This window comes from Caretta caretta, chromosome 10, assembly GCF_965140235.1.
Source record: "Caretta caretta isolate rCarCar2 chromosome 10, rCarCar1.hap1, whole genome shotgun sequence".
Lineage (NCBI taxonomy): Eukaryota > Metazoa > Chordata > Testudines > Cheloniidae > Caretta > Caretta caretta.
The window spans coordinates 44,673,435-44,693,935 of record NC_134215.1 but is presented as its reverse complement, the minus strand read 5'-3'; the positions used below and the strand labels follow the sequence as shown (position 1 = coordinate 44,693,935).

The following is a 20,501-nucleotide window of genomic DNA, read 5'->3' as shown; positions in this document are numbered from 1 at the left end:
CTGGGGCCAGCTCTGGCCCCTGGAAGGGGTGTGGCCTAGGGCAGAAGGGGCAGGGTTGAGGGGGTCAGAGCCAGCCCCAGCCCACCCTGTAAAGTAAGTGCCCGCCCCGCCCACTGGGGTAGCAGCAGCAGCCGCCCAGGGTTCCGGGAGGTATTTGAAGGGCCCGCAGCTCCCCTGCTTCTACTGCCCTGGTCCTTTAAATAGCTGCCAGAGCCCTGGAGTAGCAGCGGTGGGGCTCCAGTGGCTATTTAAAGGGCCCAGGCAGTAGAAGCAGGGGAGTCCCAGGCCCTTTAAATAGCTGCCAGAGCCCTGCAGCCACTACCCCAGGGCTCCAGCAGCAGGGCTCTGGAGGCAATTTAAAGGGCCTGGGGCTCCAGCCACTGCTGGGAGCCCCAGGCCCTTTAAATTGCCCCCTGGGGAAGCCGGGCTGCCCCAGTACAGTTCACCAGCTCTTGCTGTACCAGCTTACTTTCACCTCTGGCTATAGCCACAACAGGCTGGGAGGCTGCAGGGTCAGAAGGGCATTTTCCTTTGGGCTGAGCAGCCCTCACTCACTGCTGCATTCATGGTTTAAATTGAAAGGCAGCTCTGCAAAGAGCTACAGCTGCGCTGTTCTGACAGCCACAGCACTGGCCTGCAGGAGGTAGCTCCTGGGTCATGCTCTAGTCATAAGCAGGCAGCAGATAATTACATCTCCTACATGGAGTAAAGGGTCAGCATGATGTTGCACTCTGTTTATGGAAATAGGTTTATGAGGGTGAATATAATTAACTAGAATATGCTTTATGTAAAAGGTCTCTCATATGGTATCATTACCAAGCTTATGATCTGAATGTGTTCATCCCATTTGTTTGCAAATATTATTGCTCTGTCGAGAGTTAGGAGAATAAGATTACCAGCAGGAGAGTGAGTTTGTGTGTGTATGGGGGTGGGGGGGTGAGAAAACCTGGATTTGTGCTGGAAATGGCCCAACTTGATGATCACTTTAGATAAGCTATTACCAGCAGGACAGTGGGGTGGGAAGAGGTATTGTTTCATGGTCTCTGTGTGTATATGTCTTCTGCAGTTTCCACGGTATGCAGCCGATGAAGTGAGCTGTAGCTCACGAAAGCTCATGCTCAAATAAATTGGTTAGTCGCTAAGGTGCCACAAGTACTCCTTTTCTTTTTGAGAATACAGACTAACACGGCTGTTACTCTGAAATCTAAGATTAAACTTGTATCACTAATGTAAACATGGTAAGTGATTCTGAAGCACCCTTAATGGCTTCTAATCACCTGTAAATGGCTCTGTTTACTTGCAAACCTTCCAGGCTACATGCCAATCAGCCCTGGAAGAATGGAGACTAGGGGTCTCACAGGACAAGTGACCATGTCACATGATACTGGAATCCATTTTAAACCTGGTGCTTTTCCATTTAGAAGGAGAGGTGGGAAGCTAGAGCCACAAAGGATTCCTGCCTTAGGCCAAAACTATAAAAGGGGGTGGAGCAGAACAAGAGCTGCCAGTCATGAGAAATCCCTGATTACCACCTGAGCTGGAATTAACAAGGACTGTACCAGGGGAAAGGATTGGGCCCAGATTCCTTCCCAGTCTGGTCCATGAAAGCTGCTTATTGGAACATCTGAGGATGAGATTTACCTGTATTCAGCTTCTTAATGTGTTAGGCTTAGACTTGTGTTTTATTTTGCTTGGTAAGTTACTTTGTTCTATTACTTGAAACCACTTAAATCCTATTTTTTATACTTAATAAAATCACTTGTTTATTAATTAATCCAGAGTAAGTGATTAATACCTGAGGAAGCAAACAGCTGTGAATAGCAGGGATATAGAGGGTGGACAATTTATGAGTTTAGCCCAGGGTGGGTACACTTTTTGGCCTGAGGGCCATATTGGGGTGTGAAATTGTATGGAGGGCTGTACCCCCACAAACAGCCTGGCCCCTGCCCCCTATTTGCCCCTTCCTCCTTTCCACCCCTGACTGCCCCCCTCAGAACCCTCAACCCATCCAACCCCCTTGGTCTTTGACTGCCCACTCCCAGGACCTCCTGCCCCAATCTGTGTCCCCCCCCCCCGGAACCCACCTGCTATCTAACACCCCTTCTCCCTGTCCTCTGACTGCCCCCGCCACCCCCAACCCCTAGCCACCGCACCTCTGCCCCAACAGGCCCTCTTGGGACTTCCATGTCTTATCCAAGCCCCTGTTCCTTGACTGTCACCCTGGGATTCCCTACCCCTTATCCAACCCCAGCCCCCTGCCCCCTTACTATGCCGCTCAGAGCAGCTGGACCTCACAGCCCCACTGCCCAGATGGAGCCAGCCTTGCTGTCTGCAGGGCAAGCTTAGATTGGGGGAGGGAGGACTGCAGAGGACTCTGGGTGCTGGAGACAGGCGTACTTGCTAAGCTGTTTTCAGGTAAGTCTTCAGCTTTGGGGGCATGGTTCAGCCCCTGGGTCTGCGTTGCAGCAGGCTTGTGTGTCTGGCTCAACAAGATAGGGCTCTGGAGTCCCAAGCTGGTAAAGAAAATAGGCTCAGGTAGTTTCAGCACATCAGGTGACAGTCCCAAGGGGGTCTCTGTGACTGAACCTGTCAGTCAAACAGGCTACATCCTCATGAAAGCACTACAGCAGCACGGATAGTGCTGTAGTGTGGTAGCAATTATCTACAACTGAAGGGGTTTCCCATCACTGTAATAAGTCGTGCCCTGAAGAGGCAGTAGCTAGGTCAACAGAAGAGTTCTTATCCACCTAGCAGTGTCTACACTGGTGGTTAGTCAGCTCAACTACTTCTCTCAGTATGTAGAAGTCTTACACCATGGGAGATGTAGCCAGGTCAACACACCCTAGGTCTAGGCCAGGCCTCTATTATGCTGCTGTACTAGTATAAGGTACTGTATAGCAGTGTAGCTTAGTTAGCTTTACTGAACCAGAATAAGCTATTCCAGTAGAAGCACCTATGACAAACAGCCCGCAGGTTTTTTCCTACTACTTTAGTGCAGACAAGGTCTTCGTTTCTAAGTCCCCCCCAGGCCACCAGGTCAACCCCGATGAAAAGGCTGAAAAAATTTCGAAGTCCCTGCTCGGCCATCAGGTCAACCCCATTCAAAGTAATGGGTTGACCTGATGGCCGGCAGTCTCATGGATGTCCAGATGGGGTCGCCAAAAGTCCCCTTGGCTGACCGAGGGAACAGCAAGGTCGGATAGGTTTTCAGATTGGTCCCACTAAAACAGCAGTTGGATTTTTCGACTAGTTCATTCTGACAGGCGCGAGGAGATTTATGAGGACAGGTTTTTCAGGACCTGTGAGAACCAGAGATGAGCCTCGGGGACCAATCTGCACGTTGAACCCGATCTTGCAAGGGGGGAAAGGGGCACATTGGCAGGTGGGGCAGCCCCCGGCCCTCTGTGGCCCCCCCTTTTCCAGCTCTTTGCCTCCGGGGACCCCGTCATCCCCTCACACCCCTGGTGCAGGCCTGGTGGCTTGGATGCAAACTCCAACTATCAGTGCCCCTGGTGGGGGGGGGGGCCGCTCCTCTCTCGCCTTCCGATCGATGTGGTGCTCACGCTCGCGACGGGAAGGGCCCTTCACGGGCCAGCGCCCCGACCGCAGGGGCGTCTGGCGTTCAGGCAGATTGGGTCCCTCTTCCCCTTTGCGTCCCCCGACCCTGGGGCCGATTGGGACTTCCCTCCTTGGGGGGGCAGCTGGGCATGTGCCTGGCCCTCCGCGCCGTGGGGCCAGCCAGCTGAGATCTCCACCATGTGAGGTCGAGCAGCTCCGGCAGTCCACCCAGGGGTCCGAAAACCCAGGGAGTCGCGAGACTCAGCAGGGCCAAACACTGTCGCGAGAGTAAGCAGGGGCGTGCTGCGGTCCCCCGCCATGCCTGACAGTCCTTCTCCACGCACGCTCCGGGGCATGGGCCACGGGTGGTGGAGCCTCCGTTGCTGTCGGTGGGACCCTCGTACCGCCCTCTCGCTGGAGCCCCAGTAACCCCTGCTGCCCTCCCTGTGCACACAACTGCTGTTCAACAGGGAATCGGTTTCCCCAGTGCTCTCCTATGCAGCTCCTTCCACCTCCCTGCACATCCCCATTAAAGAGACAGACTAAGAACTGCTGCAACGTGTTTATTATGTGCCAAAAACTACACCACAGCTTACTCCACGCATCTGTAGGAGAGTGCAGTCTTGCCTGCATATACTACAATGAGGTAGAGACTTCACACACAGCTTCACAAAAACCCCACAAAGAGCAGCTGGGATATGCAACAATGCAACATCAGCTCAGCAGGAAAAAGGGAAAAAATATGACACTGGTTCTTTGGCACACAGCTTCCAATAGAGGGGAAAGTAAAAAATAAATTATAAAGTTCAGAGATCCCAGCAGCATTTCAGTTGACTGCACTGTTGCTTTTACATTTCTTAAACAAAGGGAAAGGGACTTGTCCCCTCTAAGAGAAAGGGCTCCTATGAACCTTTGTCTGCCCACCAAGATGCAGCCCTTTTTTAGCTCAGTTACAAAAAAAAATTAAGTCCTGTGACTTTGTGATTAAAAACCCTCTATCAACCCCCCTTAAGTGCAACTTAAAAAAGTGCAACAAACTATTTAAAACTATATACAGCAGCTCAGAGATCGTTTATCCGGTCCAGTTTCAAATCCAAAAATCCTGTCCTTTTCTCGTTGCAAACCCCCTTGATTCACAACTGTGAAACTTGTCTTCTAACCAGCAGCCCCAGACACAAATTGCAATAATGTTAAAAGCTGCCAGGAAAGAAAAATTCTTGTTTCAAACGACTTAAAAACCGTTTTAAGAGTGTAAAAAGGAACTGGTAAAAACCCTCGAGCGTAAAATATGAAATATGATTTGGTTTAAATGAAGAGCAAAGTCTCCTTTGTTGTTACAGTAAAAAACACCAGCTGAACATTCAGTTTATGCCGTTCAGATGGGGGTTAAATGAATGGAAAGGCACTGTATGGCAACTGCAAAAAAATGGAGCCAATGAGACCTGCATTATTACCATCAGTATTGCAAGGAATGTAAAAAAGCGCCTTTAATAAATAAAAAACCAAGGTGAAGGCATCTGCATAGACACCTTCTCAAAACATGGCCCTTTTTGCTTCTTGTCAGCAAATGAGGAACCAAAGTCTGGGAACTGCAGAATCATTTGAGGGGCCCTCCCCCCTCAAAAAAACCCCAAACAAAACCCGACAAAATTCACTGTGCATTAGTGCAGAAACAAATAAAGACCAGCAAGTGCAAACGTGAATGTAAGATTTCCCCATTAGTCCTCAGGAAGCGCGTTCCCAGTCTGGGTCTGGCACTGGCAGGCACGCTCGTGCTCTCTCCACTTGGCAGGTTAACAAAAGAACTTTCTCCTGCAACTGCGGCAGCTCCTGATGCATCTGCTGCCTCTCTAGCTGGAGTCTCTGTTCTTCTGGTTGCGCATCAGCGGGCGGTGGTGACGCAGGACCTCCATGGAATGTTGCCAGTGCCAGCAGGAGCGACAGAAGTATTTGAAGCAGACCTATGGGAAGAGATGGGCAGGGATTACTGAAGGGGCTCATGGCAAAGCTGGGGGAAGACTGCTGCAAGCAACCGAGTCTCTCCTGAAAGGAGAGACTGGCTTATGGGATAAGCAGTCTTGCCTCTAGAGACCAGTTAATTTGAGCATGCCAGGAGTGATCCAGCATCTGCACTCATCTCTTTGGTGTCAGAAGAGTCCTTTGCTCCTGAGGGAATTCAGGTCTCTGCTCAATCCATGCTCAGTTTCAGAGGGGCACAGCGAGAGGGAACATTGTGATGCTGCCTCAGTGCACATGTAGCAAGGGAACATCAGTCTACAGGGTCATTATGCTGGCCCCTTGCATTGGTAGTATTTAAATGAGGGTTTAAAGTAGACTTGTTTCAAAAAAACCCAGAGACCAAGTCTTCTCCCTGGTCCAAGAGTCCTGCTTCGGGAAGTACACTGGTCAGGAAACCTTTACATGGCAGAGCTGTATTACTTAGAGAGGGCTATAGTGCATTAACTGCTGAATTCAGCTTTCCTGAGTATAGTAGTTCCATTCACTAACGAAATCTGTCCCCTTTCAATAAAAGGAGAGACGAGCTTCTCTTTTCCAAACTCTTATGAGTGCACTCCTTAATTCAGGGGTGTAAAGCACCCCCAAGCACCCATGCATTCCTACACCCATGGACTGCAGCTTGCAGCACAGGCCATGCCTATTTCATAGCGTTACAGTAGGTGTTAGTGACATGTTGCACAAGGCTTGTAGATCAGTGTTTCTAGACTATGGTTCCCTCTCCTAGTAAGCTCAAGTCAGCTTGATCCCTCTTCTACCACAGGTGAGTTGTTCCTTCCAGGGGAGTACTGGCATCCCAGTCAAATAGTGAAGTTAACTGTGTTTTTGCATCAACCTTACAAATCTGTCATCACTCAGTTTAGGTCAGCGGTGGCACCTGGCTGCTGGATCCCCCAGATGAAGGGGCCAGAAAGACATTTCCTGGCTGAGCTTTTCACTCTGGAAACGTTTCAGTCTGTGCAACTATGAGGGTCTTGAGACACCAAACATGACAAACTGCCCTGCATTAAGACCCCTCCCTGTTCCCAGCTTGCTTCTCGCCTCCAGACCCCACTTCAATACAGATATGGTTTTAGCCCTCACATGCAGGTAGCTTATGTCTGTTTCTAGCCCTGGTGGCTTGCAGATCAGACCTCAAAATACCCCACTGATTTAGCTCAGCAGGCCATTTTATCTGGCTTTGAGCCAGATGCAGCAGGCTGTAGGGCTCCAGTCTACAGTCCCTCGCTACCTGCACACCAGACACTCCCAGGAGTTGGTGTTAAGTGGCCATGATCATACTGTGCAATCAGCCTAGTTATTACCTCCACCCAAGGCTTGCTCTTCTGCTGCAACACTAACCCTGCCAGGGCCAGTGTCAGTAAACTCAGGATTTTCATGCAGAATGAGAAACAAGAGATGGCACCTTGCCTACCCCAATGTGCTGTATCAAGGGGCTTTCCTGCCCCTAAGTGCATATTCATCCCCATCCCTGAGCACTGGCTAGTGTCCTTAGCTATGCAGGCTGGGAAGGCATCTGGATCCCCCAGGGGGGCTGTCTGAAGCACCTGACCAGGAGTGAGAGATAACAAGCATTCCCAGTGCCAATGCGTATTCTGTAGCAGACCTCTAAAAACATTAAGTATGCTAGTACCCTCTGTGCGCCCCTTTGTCACTACTGCCCAGGAGCTCTGGGGACAGAGCGTGGTCTACTCCTCAAGGACATGCTGCATGTGAAATTCCTGCTCTTGGATTGAGCACAGCTGGCTGGTAAGGGATAATCCCCAGTGAAGGCAGCGTTACCTGGTCTCTACAGAAGAAGGGACCTGGCTGGGCACTGCAGACTTGACACATGGAATCTTCTAGATATGGGTCAATCTGAACCTGCACAAGAGCAAGGAGAGTCAATCAGCCTGAAGTCAGAATACCGGGTGGGTCAGGTTAGGAGCAGCTCTGCTCTGGCTGGGCCTGTGGTGGTGCAGCAGCAGCTGTGCAGAGAGGGTGACTGTTTAGGCAATGCCATGCTTGGGGTGGTTATGTGCATTGTGGGACAGCATGCATGGCAAGCCTCTGGGGGCTTCAGTTCTCAGCACTATTTCCAGACAAGCTCAGACCAGGGGTGATGAGAGGTTGTCCTCAGCAAACAGGCCACCCAAGTTCAGCTCTTGGGGCCCCAGGATGATCAGAGAAATAACCATCACTTGTCCAGAAGCCCACCCAGACTGGACTGGGGGAGCATTTCCCTGTTGGGCTGACTGGGGCAGATAGTCCAGGAGCAGCAAGCAGCTCCCCTACAGAGAGTACCCAATCAGTTGCAGCAGGGGGCTGGAGTTGCTCTTCCCTGGGCAGAGTTAAAGGACCCAAACCACCCCACACTGCTGGCCCCAGGGACAAACTGAAGGGGTCTCATGCACAGCTCAGCACCTGGCAAGCTCTTGACCTTCAGAGAGGCCAGTAACAATCAGGTTTGGGCAACACAACCAAGGCCCATCCTGTAACACAAGCTGGGGCGGGATTCCCAGACTGCTGTATGGAGAGTCCCAGAAACCCCATTTACAGGGGGCAAAGCCTCTATCTTTCTCTGCAACCCCTGTCCATGTCAGTGGGCCTGTCCCAAGAAAAAAAAAAGAGACTGGCTGGTGTCCATTGCATTCACCACCTGCGTACCAGGCCACACCTGAGAGTGGGCATGTCCTACTCCAACACTTTCAGACCACAGCCACTTCACTGTTGCTGCCCAATGGTCTCTGGAGATGATTGCTCCCCAGGCCCATGGGGAGTGGCTACTCTAGTGCAGGGTCCATGGATATGATACTAGCTGCTTGCAGAGGGGGAAATCTGCCTGATCACCCAGCTCTCAGGTTCACCACCCACCCCAGAAATGAGAGGAAGTGGCCAGATGAGCCTTGAGGGTACATGCCATGCTGCAGCAGTGTGGGTGGCACCGGAGGACAGGCTGTGCTCCCCTCATAACAGGGGCCAACTTAGAGGGGGCAGGAGGCCCCCGGCAGGTGTCCTGGGACACGCCAAAGGTATCTCTGGAGGCAGGGCAGACTGCAGCTGTTTGAGTGGGAAACCTCTTGGGCCACCACTACTAGCCCATCTGCCTCAGTCAGGCCTGGAGCCACTTCCCATCGGTCCCAGCTACAGGGTCCCCTCCCCACTCCAGGCAGCTTTGGCTCGTCCCTGGGCCAGAGCTCTCAGCACAGGCTGAGCACCCCTACTGTCTAACAGGAGGCAGGGTGACAGCCTGAGGGAGTGAGTAGGGCTGTGAGGGGTGGGGTGAAGGACTGCCTAGCGCCCCACCTGCCAAATGTGCCCAGCTCCTAGAGACAGTTACTGGCACCCACCCACAGCAGGGCAGCCAGCACAGTCCCATTTACCCCATGCCAGATGAGTGAGCAACCTGGGTCCTTGCAGTTAGAACCAACCCCAGAGTAGTTTTCCCACTCCAGAGGGACTCCCATGGATGGACATAGGGATGGCATTTCTGGTGTTCACTCTCCGCCCTCATGGTTGTTTGCTCTCTCGCTAGCACTCCTGAAAGGGCTTATCTGGAGCAGCACTGATGGGGCATTTCCAGGAGCATGGCCTCTCAGATATCTCCCCGCCACTCGTGGGCCCAGCATCCCTGGCACTGGCAGATTTACTGGTCTCATCCGGCTCCAGCTGGAACTCTCAGGACTGGTCATTAGGCAGGGTAACCCAGACCTAGCCTCAACCACTTCTTAGTGAAGACAGCCCAGGGCTTGTATTGGAGCTGGAGCACTGACCACCTCTGGAGTTGTGCTGGAGTGCAGACACCACCAGCCACAAGGAGCCCTTCAAGAGCTGAGCCTGACAGCAGAGGACCTAGAGTCAGTGTTCCCAGCATGCTTGGGGTGTGGACTGGCCCCCTAATGATGGTGCAGTCACAGCTATATCCTGTAGCCTAAAAGGAACTCATCCTCAGGACCCCAAAGCCCAGCTTGATTGCTAGGTGAGCAAGCTGCCATGTGGGATAGGAGCAGAGGCAGGCCCAAACACTGCTTGTCCTTTCCACCCCATCATCACCTGCTTGTGACAGGCATCAGCAACCCCTGGGAGGATCCCAGCCAGGCCTCTGGACAGGACTGTTACAGGGGATGAGGCCAAGGAACAGACTGGACTGACTACAGCATGGAGCTGGCGGTGTCCTGGTTTGGTTTCCTCTGCAGACAGATGGCCTGAGGCTGGGCTATAGGTAGCCAGCAGACTAGTGGTGTTCAGACAGTGTGTCCAGAGGTAGAGCCTTGTGCCATTTGCCCACCAGGCCAGGTAGCCCTAGCAGAACCTCTCCTACTGACCCCCCACTTACCTTTTTAGTAAACTTGGTGGTTTTGATCTCCACGAATGCAGCGCTGACTGCCTTCAGATAACTGCGCTGGTTGTTAAAGGTAACTCGGCCAGATCCTGAAATGAGCCAGACCATTAGTGCAACACTAAGAGGAAACTATTCAGAAGCTGGTGGAGAATCTTCAGGGTGAGCTGCCACCAACCCAACCCCAGAACCACCCAAAAAACTGAACTGCAGCTTCTCCAGGCTCTGCTCTTTCAGGCCTGAGGAAAAGCTACCAAGGCAGCTAGCCTAATTCTCCTAGTATGAGGCAATCAAAGCATGTTCCATCCGAAGAATATCAAGGCTTTGTGGCTATGCCTCCCCAACTCCCACACTTGTGGGAACACATGGAAGCATAGCATAGGAGTTCAATGTGGTTTATGGTAAAGTCCATTCCAGTGTTGGTTCTGCAGGGGGGATACACTGGGTACACTGCCTGCTTGGGGACAGAAGCAGACCAGTCACTAGCAGTCAGGATACCCTGCCTCCTGGAGTTCCTTCCAGTTGAATGATCATGGCTGCAGAAGCAGTCTTGTGTCTATTTTCCTGACCTAGGTGTGTTAATCAAACCCTTCCAAGTTCATGCATGGTTATCAGTAAATGTCTGTCAGTGATTTCACTGCACACACAAAATGAGGAAACAACATTTCCAACGTTAACCATGGATTTACAGACATGCATAATAAGGAACAGTTTGAGAAGGAGTTTGATTTAAGGGTATTTACGTTGTATGTTTGACAAGTGACGTTGACAATTCTAAAGCTTTAACTTTTTGAAACTCAGCATCTGTTAATTGTCTGACCCCTCCTTCTTTCACAACTGAAAATTTAAAATTGATAAATGCCCATTACTATTCTGTCAAAATTAGAGAAAAAATAAAAATCATGTCCTGCCAAGCCTAACTGTGCTCTGAGAAAGAATTTCTACTGCAGGGTAAGTTCTACCTAGTGACAAACCCAAATACTTGGATGTCAAGTTTCCATCTATGCTGGATGATCCATTTGTCTCCAGAGTGGGCCAGATCCATGAAGAAAGTTCAGACATACATGCATATATTTCCCCAGTCTGAGCTCAAGTCCATGGATTCATTACAATGGGATTTTCATAGTGTGCCTCCAGGATAGGAAACAGGATGATCCAAAACAAGGGTTTTTTCTACACAAGTCTCCATGGGTGCACTAAGGCAAGGAGCAGTGTTCTGCCAAAAGAAAGGATGTGGTGTTGGCGAAAATGGGGATGACCAACATGCAGAACTTGGTGAATTTATGTACTGATGGCTAATGTGGCTGTTTGGTCAAGTCTCATGTATTCAGATTTGCTATTTTGCTTGGACAACTCATATCCATAGCAAGCCCTATGGGCCATGGCAACACAAGATCAGATTTCCCAGTAGATGCACCACACAGACTGGCCTTTTGTTTTTCATTGTGGCCATCTTAATCTTGTTCACGTTCTTTGAGAGGAGTGCTTGTACTTACAGGCCTGAGCTGAAGAGGAATCCTGTAATGGAATTCCCCTCAGTACCATGCGTTTGTCCCAAATTCGAGATACTCCAGGAACCATTCCACTGTGTTTGCTTCAGCTTTCCTCAATAAAGAGCCCTGAGCAGAAACACTGTCCATGACCAGCAAAATGAATTTCCTTCTTCCTAAAGCCAATGTTACTGCCACTATTATGCTGGGGAGAGTCCCTGGGAGCACATGCAAGATCAAAGTTAGGAAAAGAAGATGGTTTCTATTTGTCTGCAACACGTAAGTTGTCAGATGATAGTAAAATGGGAATGCTCTGAAGATAAGCTTTCATTAGGAGCTTAGATGTTTCAGACAGGGTCTTGTTCTACTTATCTCAGATATACAGAAACTGGGAACAGCATGGGGAGTGGGTTGTAATGCTCTCATCTGAAGTCTACAATGGCTGATTTCATTCATGTCATGATGTTTCCATGGGTTGTGGAGACTGGGGCTGGGACAAAGCTGGCTGTGAAATTCTTGCCCAATCCCAGCAAGTGCCTCCTCTGGACAGTGAGCACAGACCTCATTTGATCAAAGCTATAGGTAGGCTTTTTGCTGTCAAAGAGAGCCTGGCATCAAAGGGCAACTACTGACCTGGCACTTGTTCTAGTTAAGACTTGTAAATAGGTATTTTCTCCTGTTCTAGTTCACGGATGGCTTCAGCTTGCCATGTGTCCTGAATTCCTCTATGAGTCTGGCAGGAGTCACAATTGGAAATTGCCTTTTCCGATTACTCTGAATAGCCTCAGCTTTCTATAACACTTCTCATTGTATCACTAAGACAGTTGGGATCTCATATGTGAGCCCCTGATCAAAGACCAAAACCCAATATACCAGCATGAAACAGATTTGAATCCCACTTTTGCTGGTGAGACCCCCTCAGGCCATGTGATTTATAGGTCGAGAGAGGCCATACAGCCATGGTAACACTGCTTGTGAGAGCATGCAGGAGACCAGAGGGGGACAGACAGCTCAGTTCTTTATTCTTGTTGGCCTGATGCTGCTTGACAGCTCCCATGGTGGAAGAAGGGGCTGAGATGAGACCTGTCAGGACTTGGCTGGTGAAGGGTCAGTAAAGCAAGGAGGCCACTTTCAGGTAAGAGTCCATGGAAATAGGCACATCTCTGGTGGTGATCCCAGGACAAACTGACTGGTGCACACTGAGAATCCTTCAATCCCTACAGAATGCAACCTTGGGGTAGAAGAAATGGTGGGCCTAGCAGCCCTTTACTGCCTGCTGGTTCCTCCACATCCAAGCTGCTACTCATCACCTGATAGCCATGTGCTGGGGTAGGAGGTGGAGGTTGTGGTTAGGCATGGCAACCCTAAACAGAAGCTGGAGAAAGCCAGGACTCTAGGGCACCGTGCTCCACACTGGCAGCTGGGAACGACAGCCCACACTTCCCAGTGTGGGGACTGGGATTTCCTGCCATTCCTACACACCTTCTGAGACAGAGGACTGAAAGCTATCTTCTCCAGTGCTGCTGCAGATTCCAGGTGTAGTTCACAATACTCTGTACACTCTTGCTTGACAGTCATCCCCAGTTTAAAACTATTTTACTACTTGATTCACAAACACTGGTTCAGGCTGCTGGCCCTTCTCCTCAGAGGAATAACTCCGTGTCCCTGCACACCTAGTGCAAGCAGCAGGTCCAATGCAAAAAGAAAAGACCAGGTGTGATCTGCCCTGCTGCACCCCATGAAGGTGGGAATCCAGCCCTGGTTTGATCATACATTTCCACTTCGAGTTTGTCCCCATAATCCAGCTTCACAGGTGAACAAGACTGTGCTTGGTTTGCTCCAAAAACACTTCCCATGGCTAGTGATCTCAGAGAGGCTGAAAGCTTAGTCTCCCCTCCCCAACATGGGCCAGCCCAGGTGGGGTGTCAATGAAAGGCTCCCCAGAAGCTCAACACCTTTATGCATGGAATCCACAAGGGCAGGTAGGACTGTTTGGAGGTCTCAGATATAAGCAGGGATCAAAGGGGGCTGTCCAAGGGGGAGGGAGCTGGGTGTGAAGGCCCCTTACTGCACTAGCAATGTCTGTCCATACATGACCTGCAGAGAAGAGGGAGTGGCTGAGCTCTGCAGTCAGAGGTGAGGATACTGGTGTGAGCCACAGGGATTTAGGTGCCATCTTCCACCTGTTGTGCTGCCCTTCTGGCATCACTCCCCTCCTGGAGGTGGAGCCACCTGCCTTGAAGTCAGTTCTATTCCAACCCTGCCTCCTTTCCTGCCCAGGGCAGGGGGGCATACTGTGTCCTAGTCACTGAGCTGGCTGAGCTCCCCAGCAATAGGGGGAGCAGAAGACAGACTTCCTTTGGCCACAGGTTCTCAGCCAGCCTTGCTCCCTCAGTCTGGCATGAAACCAGCCACTGCCAACATCTTCGCAGTGGGAGCAGAGCTGAAGGGACCATCTCCCGAAGGGTAAACGTAGCCCCAGGACTCAGCTGGGAACCAGCTATTGTAATGTCTGGAACTGCAACAGGGAGGACAGCGGGAGGCAGAACACTGGAGGGACCACCAGGAGATGGGGCATTCTGACAGCCAGGACTGGTTCTGCCCCCAGCCGCCTACACTGCCCACTGTAATAGTGCTGTGGACCTCAGCCCAAAGAAATGCCTTTTCCCAGGAGACAGACCCCTGGGGCTAATAGTGCAATTCATTCCATCAGCCCTAAGCAGCATCAAGCAAGTGCTGCTTGAAGAGTGACTTGTCCACCGTGGTGGACGAGTTGAGATTAGTCACAAGAAGCAGAGGAGTACAGTAAGAATCCTCCCTCCCAGGTAAGAGGACGGACACTGCTTAGAACAGCCCTTTTGTTAGGGGCTGCAGGCCTGTCATGGGTCCCACCAGCTTTCCTAGCCACATACCTGACACTCTGGGAACTGGGCTGCACTTATTCATACACTGCCTGGGACTCTGCCCTTGTAAACCAGATAGTCTTTTTCACCTTCTTCCCTCCCCCTGTGCACTCCAGTCATTGGGGCAAGGGAACTCCTGGTTTGCAGAGTGGCTGGTCTGCTCTCTGCCCCTCAGAGTGGGCAGGGCCCTGCCAGAAGAAGTGTCAAGGGGATGTTTACATGCAGCTCGAGGTGATGCAAGGCCTGCAGGGCTCACACTTACCAATAGGATACTTGTGCTTGTCCGTGTCGATACCAGCATAGACCACCCCTCCAAATAGGTCATTCATGATGGCTGCTAGGGCCTCTGCGTTCAACATCCCATGCAGGGCCCCCACGAAGACAGTCTTACTGGGATCAAGCCGTTGGGATGGGCTTCGCACGAAGTTGCTGTCTGCCAAGACCCAGGGGATCACCTGCACCTGGAACCCCCATAAGCAGGTAAGTCACCTGTGAGCTACAGCCTGGTAAGCTAAAACCTGGGGCTGCCCAATACGAATATCAGTGGGTTACTGGGTCCATTGCAGATAGGCTCCGGCCCCTCAGGAGCCTTGTTGTTCTGGCCTCGTAGCAGGGCCCTGCTGCCTTTGGAGTCCAGAGTTCCCTGCACCATGCAGGTCTTGCCCATTATCACAAGCTACAGTGCTCTGCTCAGCCCACTCTGCACAGCACCATTTTAGGGGAGTGCCAAAAGACTGCCCCCACTAAGAGGTAATAGACCCTACATCTCTCTGCTGGATTTTCCATTTGCCCCAGTGCTAGCTAACTGGGCTCCCCCACCTGTCCTGAGCCAGCAGAGGTACTATTCCAGCAGGATATTTGATAGCTACCTGAAGGGGGGGTCCAAAGAGGATGGAGCTTGGCTGTTCTCAGTGGTGGCAGATAACAGAACAAGCACCAAGTTGAGGGAGGGGGTGTCCTAGGTTGGATATTCGGAAACACTTTCACTAGGAGGGTGGTGAAGCACTGGAATGGGTTACCTAGGGAGGTGGTGGAATCTCCATCTCAGAGGGTTTTTAAGGTCAGACTTGACAAAGCCCTGGCTGGGATGATTTAGTTGGGGATTGGTCCTGCTTTGAGCAGGGGGCTGGACTAGATGACCTCCTGAGGTCCCTTCCAACTCTGATAGTCTATGAAATGTTTCTGCCTCTTGAGCAGCCAGTTCCATTAGAGCCTTGATCCTAATCTGCACCGCTGCAGCCACCCCACGCCAGCACCACACGCCACGGGAGCAGTCCCATCTGTTGGAGCGATGCCCCAACACAACACTGCAGTGTTAGGTTGGAATCAAAAGCACAAGTTCCTTGGGGCAGGCAGCCAGGAACCAGCCAGGCAAGATTGATTTTACCCACTGTCTGTACCTGTATTTACTGCCCAGGCACATTGCCCTGCAGAGACCTATTGCTGGAACAACTCAATGCAACGTCCCACCTACTGTCAATTTTTACAGATGGAAGCTCCTGTAGGACAGCTGATAGAGGGCTCAGAGCTAAAAATCACCAAGCCTGAATGTGCTATCAGTGGCCAGACAACAGGAGGGCTGTCTAGAGCACAGTGCTGTTGTTCCTGTCCAGATAAGAACTGAATCTCAATTCTGTAACCATGCAAACTTGTACAGCTACTGTCCAGGCTGCACCTGCCCTGTGGTCAGAGCAGGCTTCTGTCTCAGAAATTCCAATCGAGCACCTTTTACCAGCCTTAAGATCACCAGCCCCCGGATTGAGACAGGCAGTCTAGACTATATCTGGGACCAAACATATCCACAGTTGGAATAGCAATATTCATTATGCATGAAGGCCATTTGTTCTGCAAGCAGCAGGCAGGCTTGATGGAAGATCCAGGGAGCCAAGCCCCTCTCCCCACAGAGCAGTGTAAAAATAACCCTGGCTCTCTGAGGTGGTAAGTGGTTCTCATTCTATACATGCTGAAACAGAGGATCAGCTGCTGGCATGAGGCCAGAGTCCATGGCAAATCCAGAATCAGTCTTGTGGGCTGGTGGATTGAGCCGGGACCTCCAGTGAGGGTTCCCAACCTCCATGAGTCACGTGGGAGCACGATATACCAGGGAAATCCTAGGAGCTGCCAGCCTTTGGTTAAAGGCTAAGCAGCTCTGCTCTTCTGTGCTGCCGCTTCTCACCTTTCCTCCCCATCCTCTGTCCACACTGCCTCTGCTGCAGGAAAGCTCTGGGCAAAGCTAGCCAAGAGCCAGCTGCCTGACCCACCCTTGCTGCTCCATGCTCAGCCAGCTCCATGTCTAAGCAGTGCTTCCCGGGAGCAGGATAGCCAGCCGACACCATAGCCCCACCCACCCATGGTTTCTTGCTGTGAAGCATGAGGCTCATGGGAGCAAGGGTTGAGTGGAGAGCATTTGAGGACCTTTTCTATAGGCCATGCTGCCGCTCTGCGTTAACACCCAGATTAGCAGGTGGGGGCAGGAGGCTGGCAGACAGCCCATCAGCCAAGTATTCTCTGTAGAGGTTGGCTCCAAAGGCTTCCTCGCCAATGAGTTATGGATTTCAGCCTCCTAGCAGAGCAGTACCAAGGACACTGCTGCACCATAAGCAGCCACCGACCCTGGTTTTAGTCGAGCAAGCATGAGCTCAGCAGTGTCTTGTTTTAGTTGAGCCGGAGGGCTACTAAGTCCACTGACCTCCTTACAGCGCATCCTGCGGCTGGACATCTTGAAGTAGTACTCACTCAGGCCGTCAGGGCTCAGCAGGTCTTGGGAGCAAGCCTGCAGCAGGGCCCGCACAGACTTCTCTGACTCAAACACCAGGTAGACATACCCTGGGGGGAGGGGGAAAGAGCACAGAGTTAGAACAGCAGCACTTGCAAGAGGGGATCATCCCTATCCCAGCCCAAGCCTTTTTAAAGGCCCCTCAGCAACCCCATTTGAACTGCATCCACTTTAGTCTTCTGCTGCATGGAATGGGATCAAAGGAACAGCTAGCGCTCAGCCCTGTGCTTTATCCTTCCACCTGCACCATCACTCTGTATGTTCACTGGAATCTGTTTCAACACCTCCGTGTCAGCTACGTGGCTGGGATCAGCATACAGTGATGGTATCAGTGTCACAAGTGATGGGTGTAACTATTCTGGCCAGAACATGCTCCCAGACCAGCATCCTTGGCTTCACTGCTATGATGCATCAACTAGAGCTCTAAGTTCACGGAGGACAGCACAGAAGTGTTTCATTAAGTGAAAGTGCTTGGATCCCAAGACGACTTAATACACTGAGCCGGGTCATTGGGCACCTAACCAAACCATCTGATTAACAGTTACCCATTAGTCTGATTAGTTTGACTGTTCTTGGGCAGACAGTCCAGGGGGACAGAATTCAGCTTGCAGCAGATTAATTGTAACGAGCAGCCACGTACTGTATTTAACTGCCTGGTGTTGTGCGCCAGTGCAGGACGCTGACACTGGCTATGGTGCCTGGCAATCCAGTCCCACCTCAGGGTTCTGGACCACCAGCTTAGCTCTGGGCAGGAGTTCCCCATATGCTTTCCAGTCTAGATATGCATTGCCTAACTCTGGACAGGTTAGCAGCATTTTAGTAAGAGAAAAGAAGCCGTGCTACCCTTGTGCAGAACAGGGAGAGAGCGGCGTGTTCACCCTACAGTGCTCGGTCCCATCTAGTCACCAGCATGCAGCCGTGCCATCCCAGCATCAGTGCTGTAACATAGCATGGGAAAAAAATAGGCCTACCATGTCTCCATTACCTTTAGGCATATTACCTTTGGGAGGGCAGCGAGGGTGTTTGCCATCCTTACCAGGCCACTCCACGCTCAGTGAGCCAAACACACGGAAGGTGTTGATCAGTCCCGCTGCACACAAAGAAAGTCTCATTCAGAGGCAGCGGGAGAGCACACCCTGGAAATGCAAGTACTGGGATCCCTGGAGCCATCCCTTCCCTAGGGGCTGATGCCTGTGTGCACGACTAGCCCCCCTCTAAGAGGGACTGAATGGAGCTGTGCTATGGCCAAGGCGGCAGAGTTCAGTGCTGAACCAGGGCCCCCAACAAGCATGTAGGTTTTTAGGCAGAGGCCAGCAACTTCAATGGGTCTAGTCACATGCTCAGAGTTAAGTGTTTGAGTACTGTGCTGAAATGGGACAACGGTGGGTTAACCCCCAGCTACTCAGTGCCTTTAGAGCCATTTGCTTGACATTTTTCTGAGTGCATGGGGGTGGGAGAGAGAATAGCGAGCCTTTGAGACCCTCCCCACACCAGCCCTGGGGAAGGTATTTCACAGACTCCTTTGGAGACATCCAGTTGTTGCCAGCTGCCAAGTTGTGTACAGAAAGCCCTCTGTATTTAGCCTAGTCCTGCCCTGGCAGGTTGCATGGAGACTGCCTGCTGCAGCGTGGAGCTGTGGAGAGAGCTGACAGCCCTAGGAAAGGGGTGTAGTGTCAGGGCCCTTCCTGAGGCACCCTAGCAACAGCTTCAGGACTGGCTCTTGTAGAGGTCTGCAGCCCAGGGAGTGCAGGAGGCTACTTACCTTCCGTGATATCCCATGGAACACCTCCTAGAAACACTTTGCAGGAATAGACCGGGTTCTTGTAGTTCCGGGGAGGGAGCTGCCCGCTCCAGGTGCAGGTTGCCTCGTTCACAGCTTAAAATAGATGCAAAAGTAGCTTTATAGGACCATTTGGAGCTATTTCAAGGTATGGATAAGTTTCTGCCTAGCTCCCTGGTCTGATATGGTCTCAGGAGGCTGCCACACAAATAAGGATACTGCTTCTAGTCAAGAGTAGGTACACTTGTCCATACAAGGCTACTTTTCTGCCAGCCTACCAGACCCAGAACTGCAAAGAACAGTATTCTCGCATCCCAGCACCACCAGCTGCATTGAGGCCAGTCTCCTCTAGCCCCTACAAGCGAGGGTCAGCAGTTAAGTGACAACTTTATGGAGCACACTGCCAACTTAGACTGTAAGGTCCATGGGGCCAGGACCATCTTCCTGTTGTGTCTCAGACCACAGCCCCAGTGTGCTAGGAGATGTAGACTGGGCCCATAGTAATGTAAAATAAGTGATGAGACCCCGAGCCCCAACTTACCTGCTGCTTGCCTATGAAGCCTGGCCTCTCTTTCAATGCTGAAAGGGTCCTCTGGTGAGTCCAGCAGGTCCCAGGAAGGCCATACAGATGCCCCAGGCCACCTTTTAGATGCACTGGCTGGGGAGGAAGTTACTGCAGCCAATGCAGCTTGATCTTGATCCAGTCGTGACCCCACACCTATCTTTAAGGGGTCCCTTGACACACCGCTGAGGGGCAGGAAGGGCAGAGGTGGGGAGATCCGAAGGCTTGACTGCAAGAAACAAAGTGCTCTGTAATCCCCAGTCCAAGGGGATACCTATGACAGCCTGAACTCCTACAGGGCAGCCAGCAGCCCTCCTACTTGACAAGAGGAGCAGGTGTTCCTACCCAGTTATGCAAGCCAGAAGGCAGGGTCCTTTTGCGTTTATGTCTATTGAAGAGTAATTGCATGGTTAAGTCACTAGTCTGGGATGCTCCCTGTTTAATCTGGGGCTGTGTTCCATCTGCAGGAGGCAGATTCCTCCTTCCACCTTAGGGCTGTCTTGTCACTGTAACTAGAGTCACGGACTGTGTGTCCAGCACATTGCATGTTGGAGCCTGGCCTTTATGTGCTACCACAATGCAACACAGGAAATGGGCAGGCACTCAAGGCTGCGATGTTTGGATAGCTCAGTCTTACAGCTGCTGACAGCAGTGGAGGGGAGAACCACTAGCATCCAAATATGTGCCTTGCCTGCCATGTGGCAAAGCCACTTGAAGGTGACCAGCAATTCTGGTCCATAAATCTGCAATTCACCATCAAGTAGGAAATCTGCTAAGTCATGATTCCACGGGGTGCGAGACCCAGTGTAGCATTACTGCTCTGGCCGTGGCCATCTCAGGCACATCTGCCCTAAGAATGCAGACAATGGAAATGCTGCCCCCTGAGGGGATGAGGAGTTCCCTCCTGGTACCCACATGGGGCAAGCCCAGGCTGCCCTAGTACTAGTCTGTCAGACAGAGAGCAGGTTCTTACGCAGCATCTACCACTGATCACTGCAGGGTGGTCACTGACATTTAGGCTGGCTGCAGGGGGGCAAGTATTTGGGCCACAGGGAGCCAAATGATGGCCAGACTGGCAGAGTGCAATCCAGAGTCCTC

The 20,501-nt window shown here is 51.6% G+C and overlaps 1 protein-coding gene across 3 annotated transcripts in view; it reads right to left on the bottom strand.

The window, feature by feature from the left end:
- Nucleotides 1-4,108: 4,108 nt before the first annotated feature.
- The window catches only part of CPEB1 (cytoplasmic polyadenylation element binding protein 1), a 77,329-nt gene continuing 60,936 nt past the window's right edge, over nucleotides 4,109-20,501 (bottom strand). For 2 of the 3 annotated variants that reach the window (XM_048867437.2, XM_048867438.2), the window contains exons 5-12: nucleotides 19,383-19,632; nucleotides 18,824-18,937; nucleotides 18,047-18,151; nucleotides 16,975-17,111; nucleotides 14,548-14,746; nucleotides 9,890-9,984; nucleotides 7,357-7,437; nucleotides 4,109-5,519 (exon numbers count right to left, since the gene is read on the bottom strand). In XM_048867437.2, the coding sequence (XP_048723394.1) occupies nucleotides 5,409-5,519; nucleotides 7,357-7,437; nucleotides 9,890-9,984; nucleotides 14,548-14,746; nucleotides 16,975-17,111; nucleotides 18,047-18,151; nucleotides 18,824-18,937; nucleotides 19,383-19,632 (1,092 nt within the window). In that variant the 3' untranslated portion in view covers nucleotides 4,109-5,408. The remainder of the gene's footprint in view (nucleotides 5,520-7,356; nucleotides 7,438-9,889; nucleotides 9,985-14,547; nucleotides 14,747-16,974; nucleotides 17,112-18,046; nucleotides 18,152-18,823; nucleotides 18,938-19,382; nucleotides 19,633-20,501) is intronic. The other variant, XM_075132933.1, reaches the window with a different exon arrangement.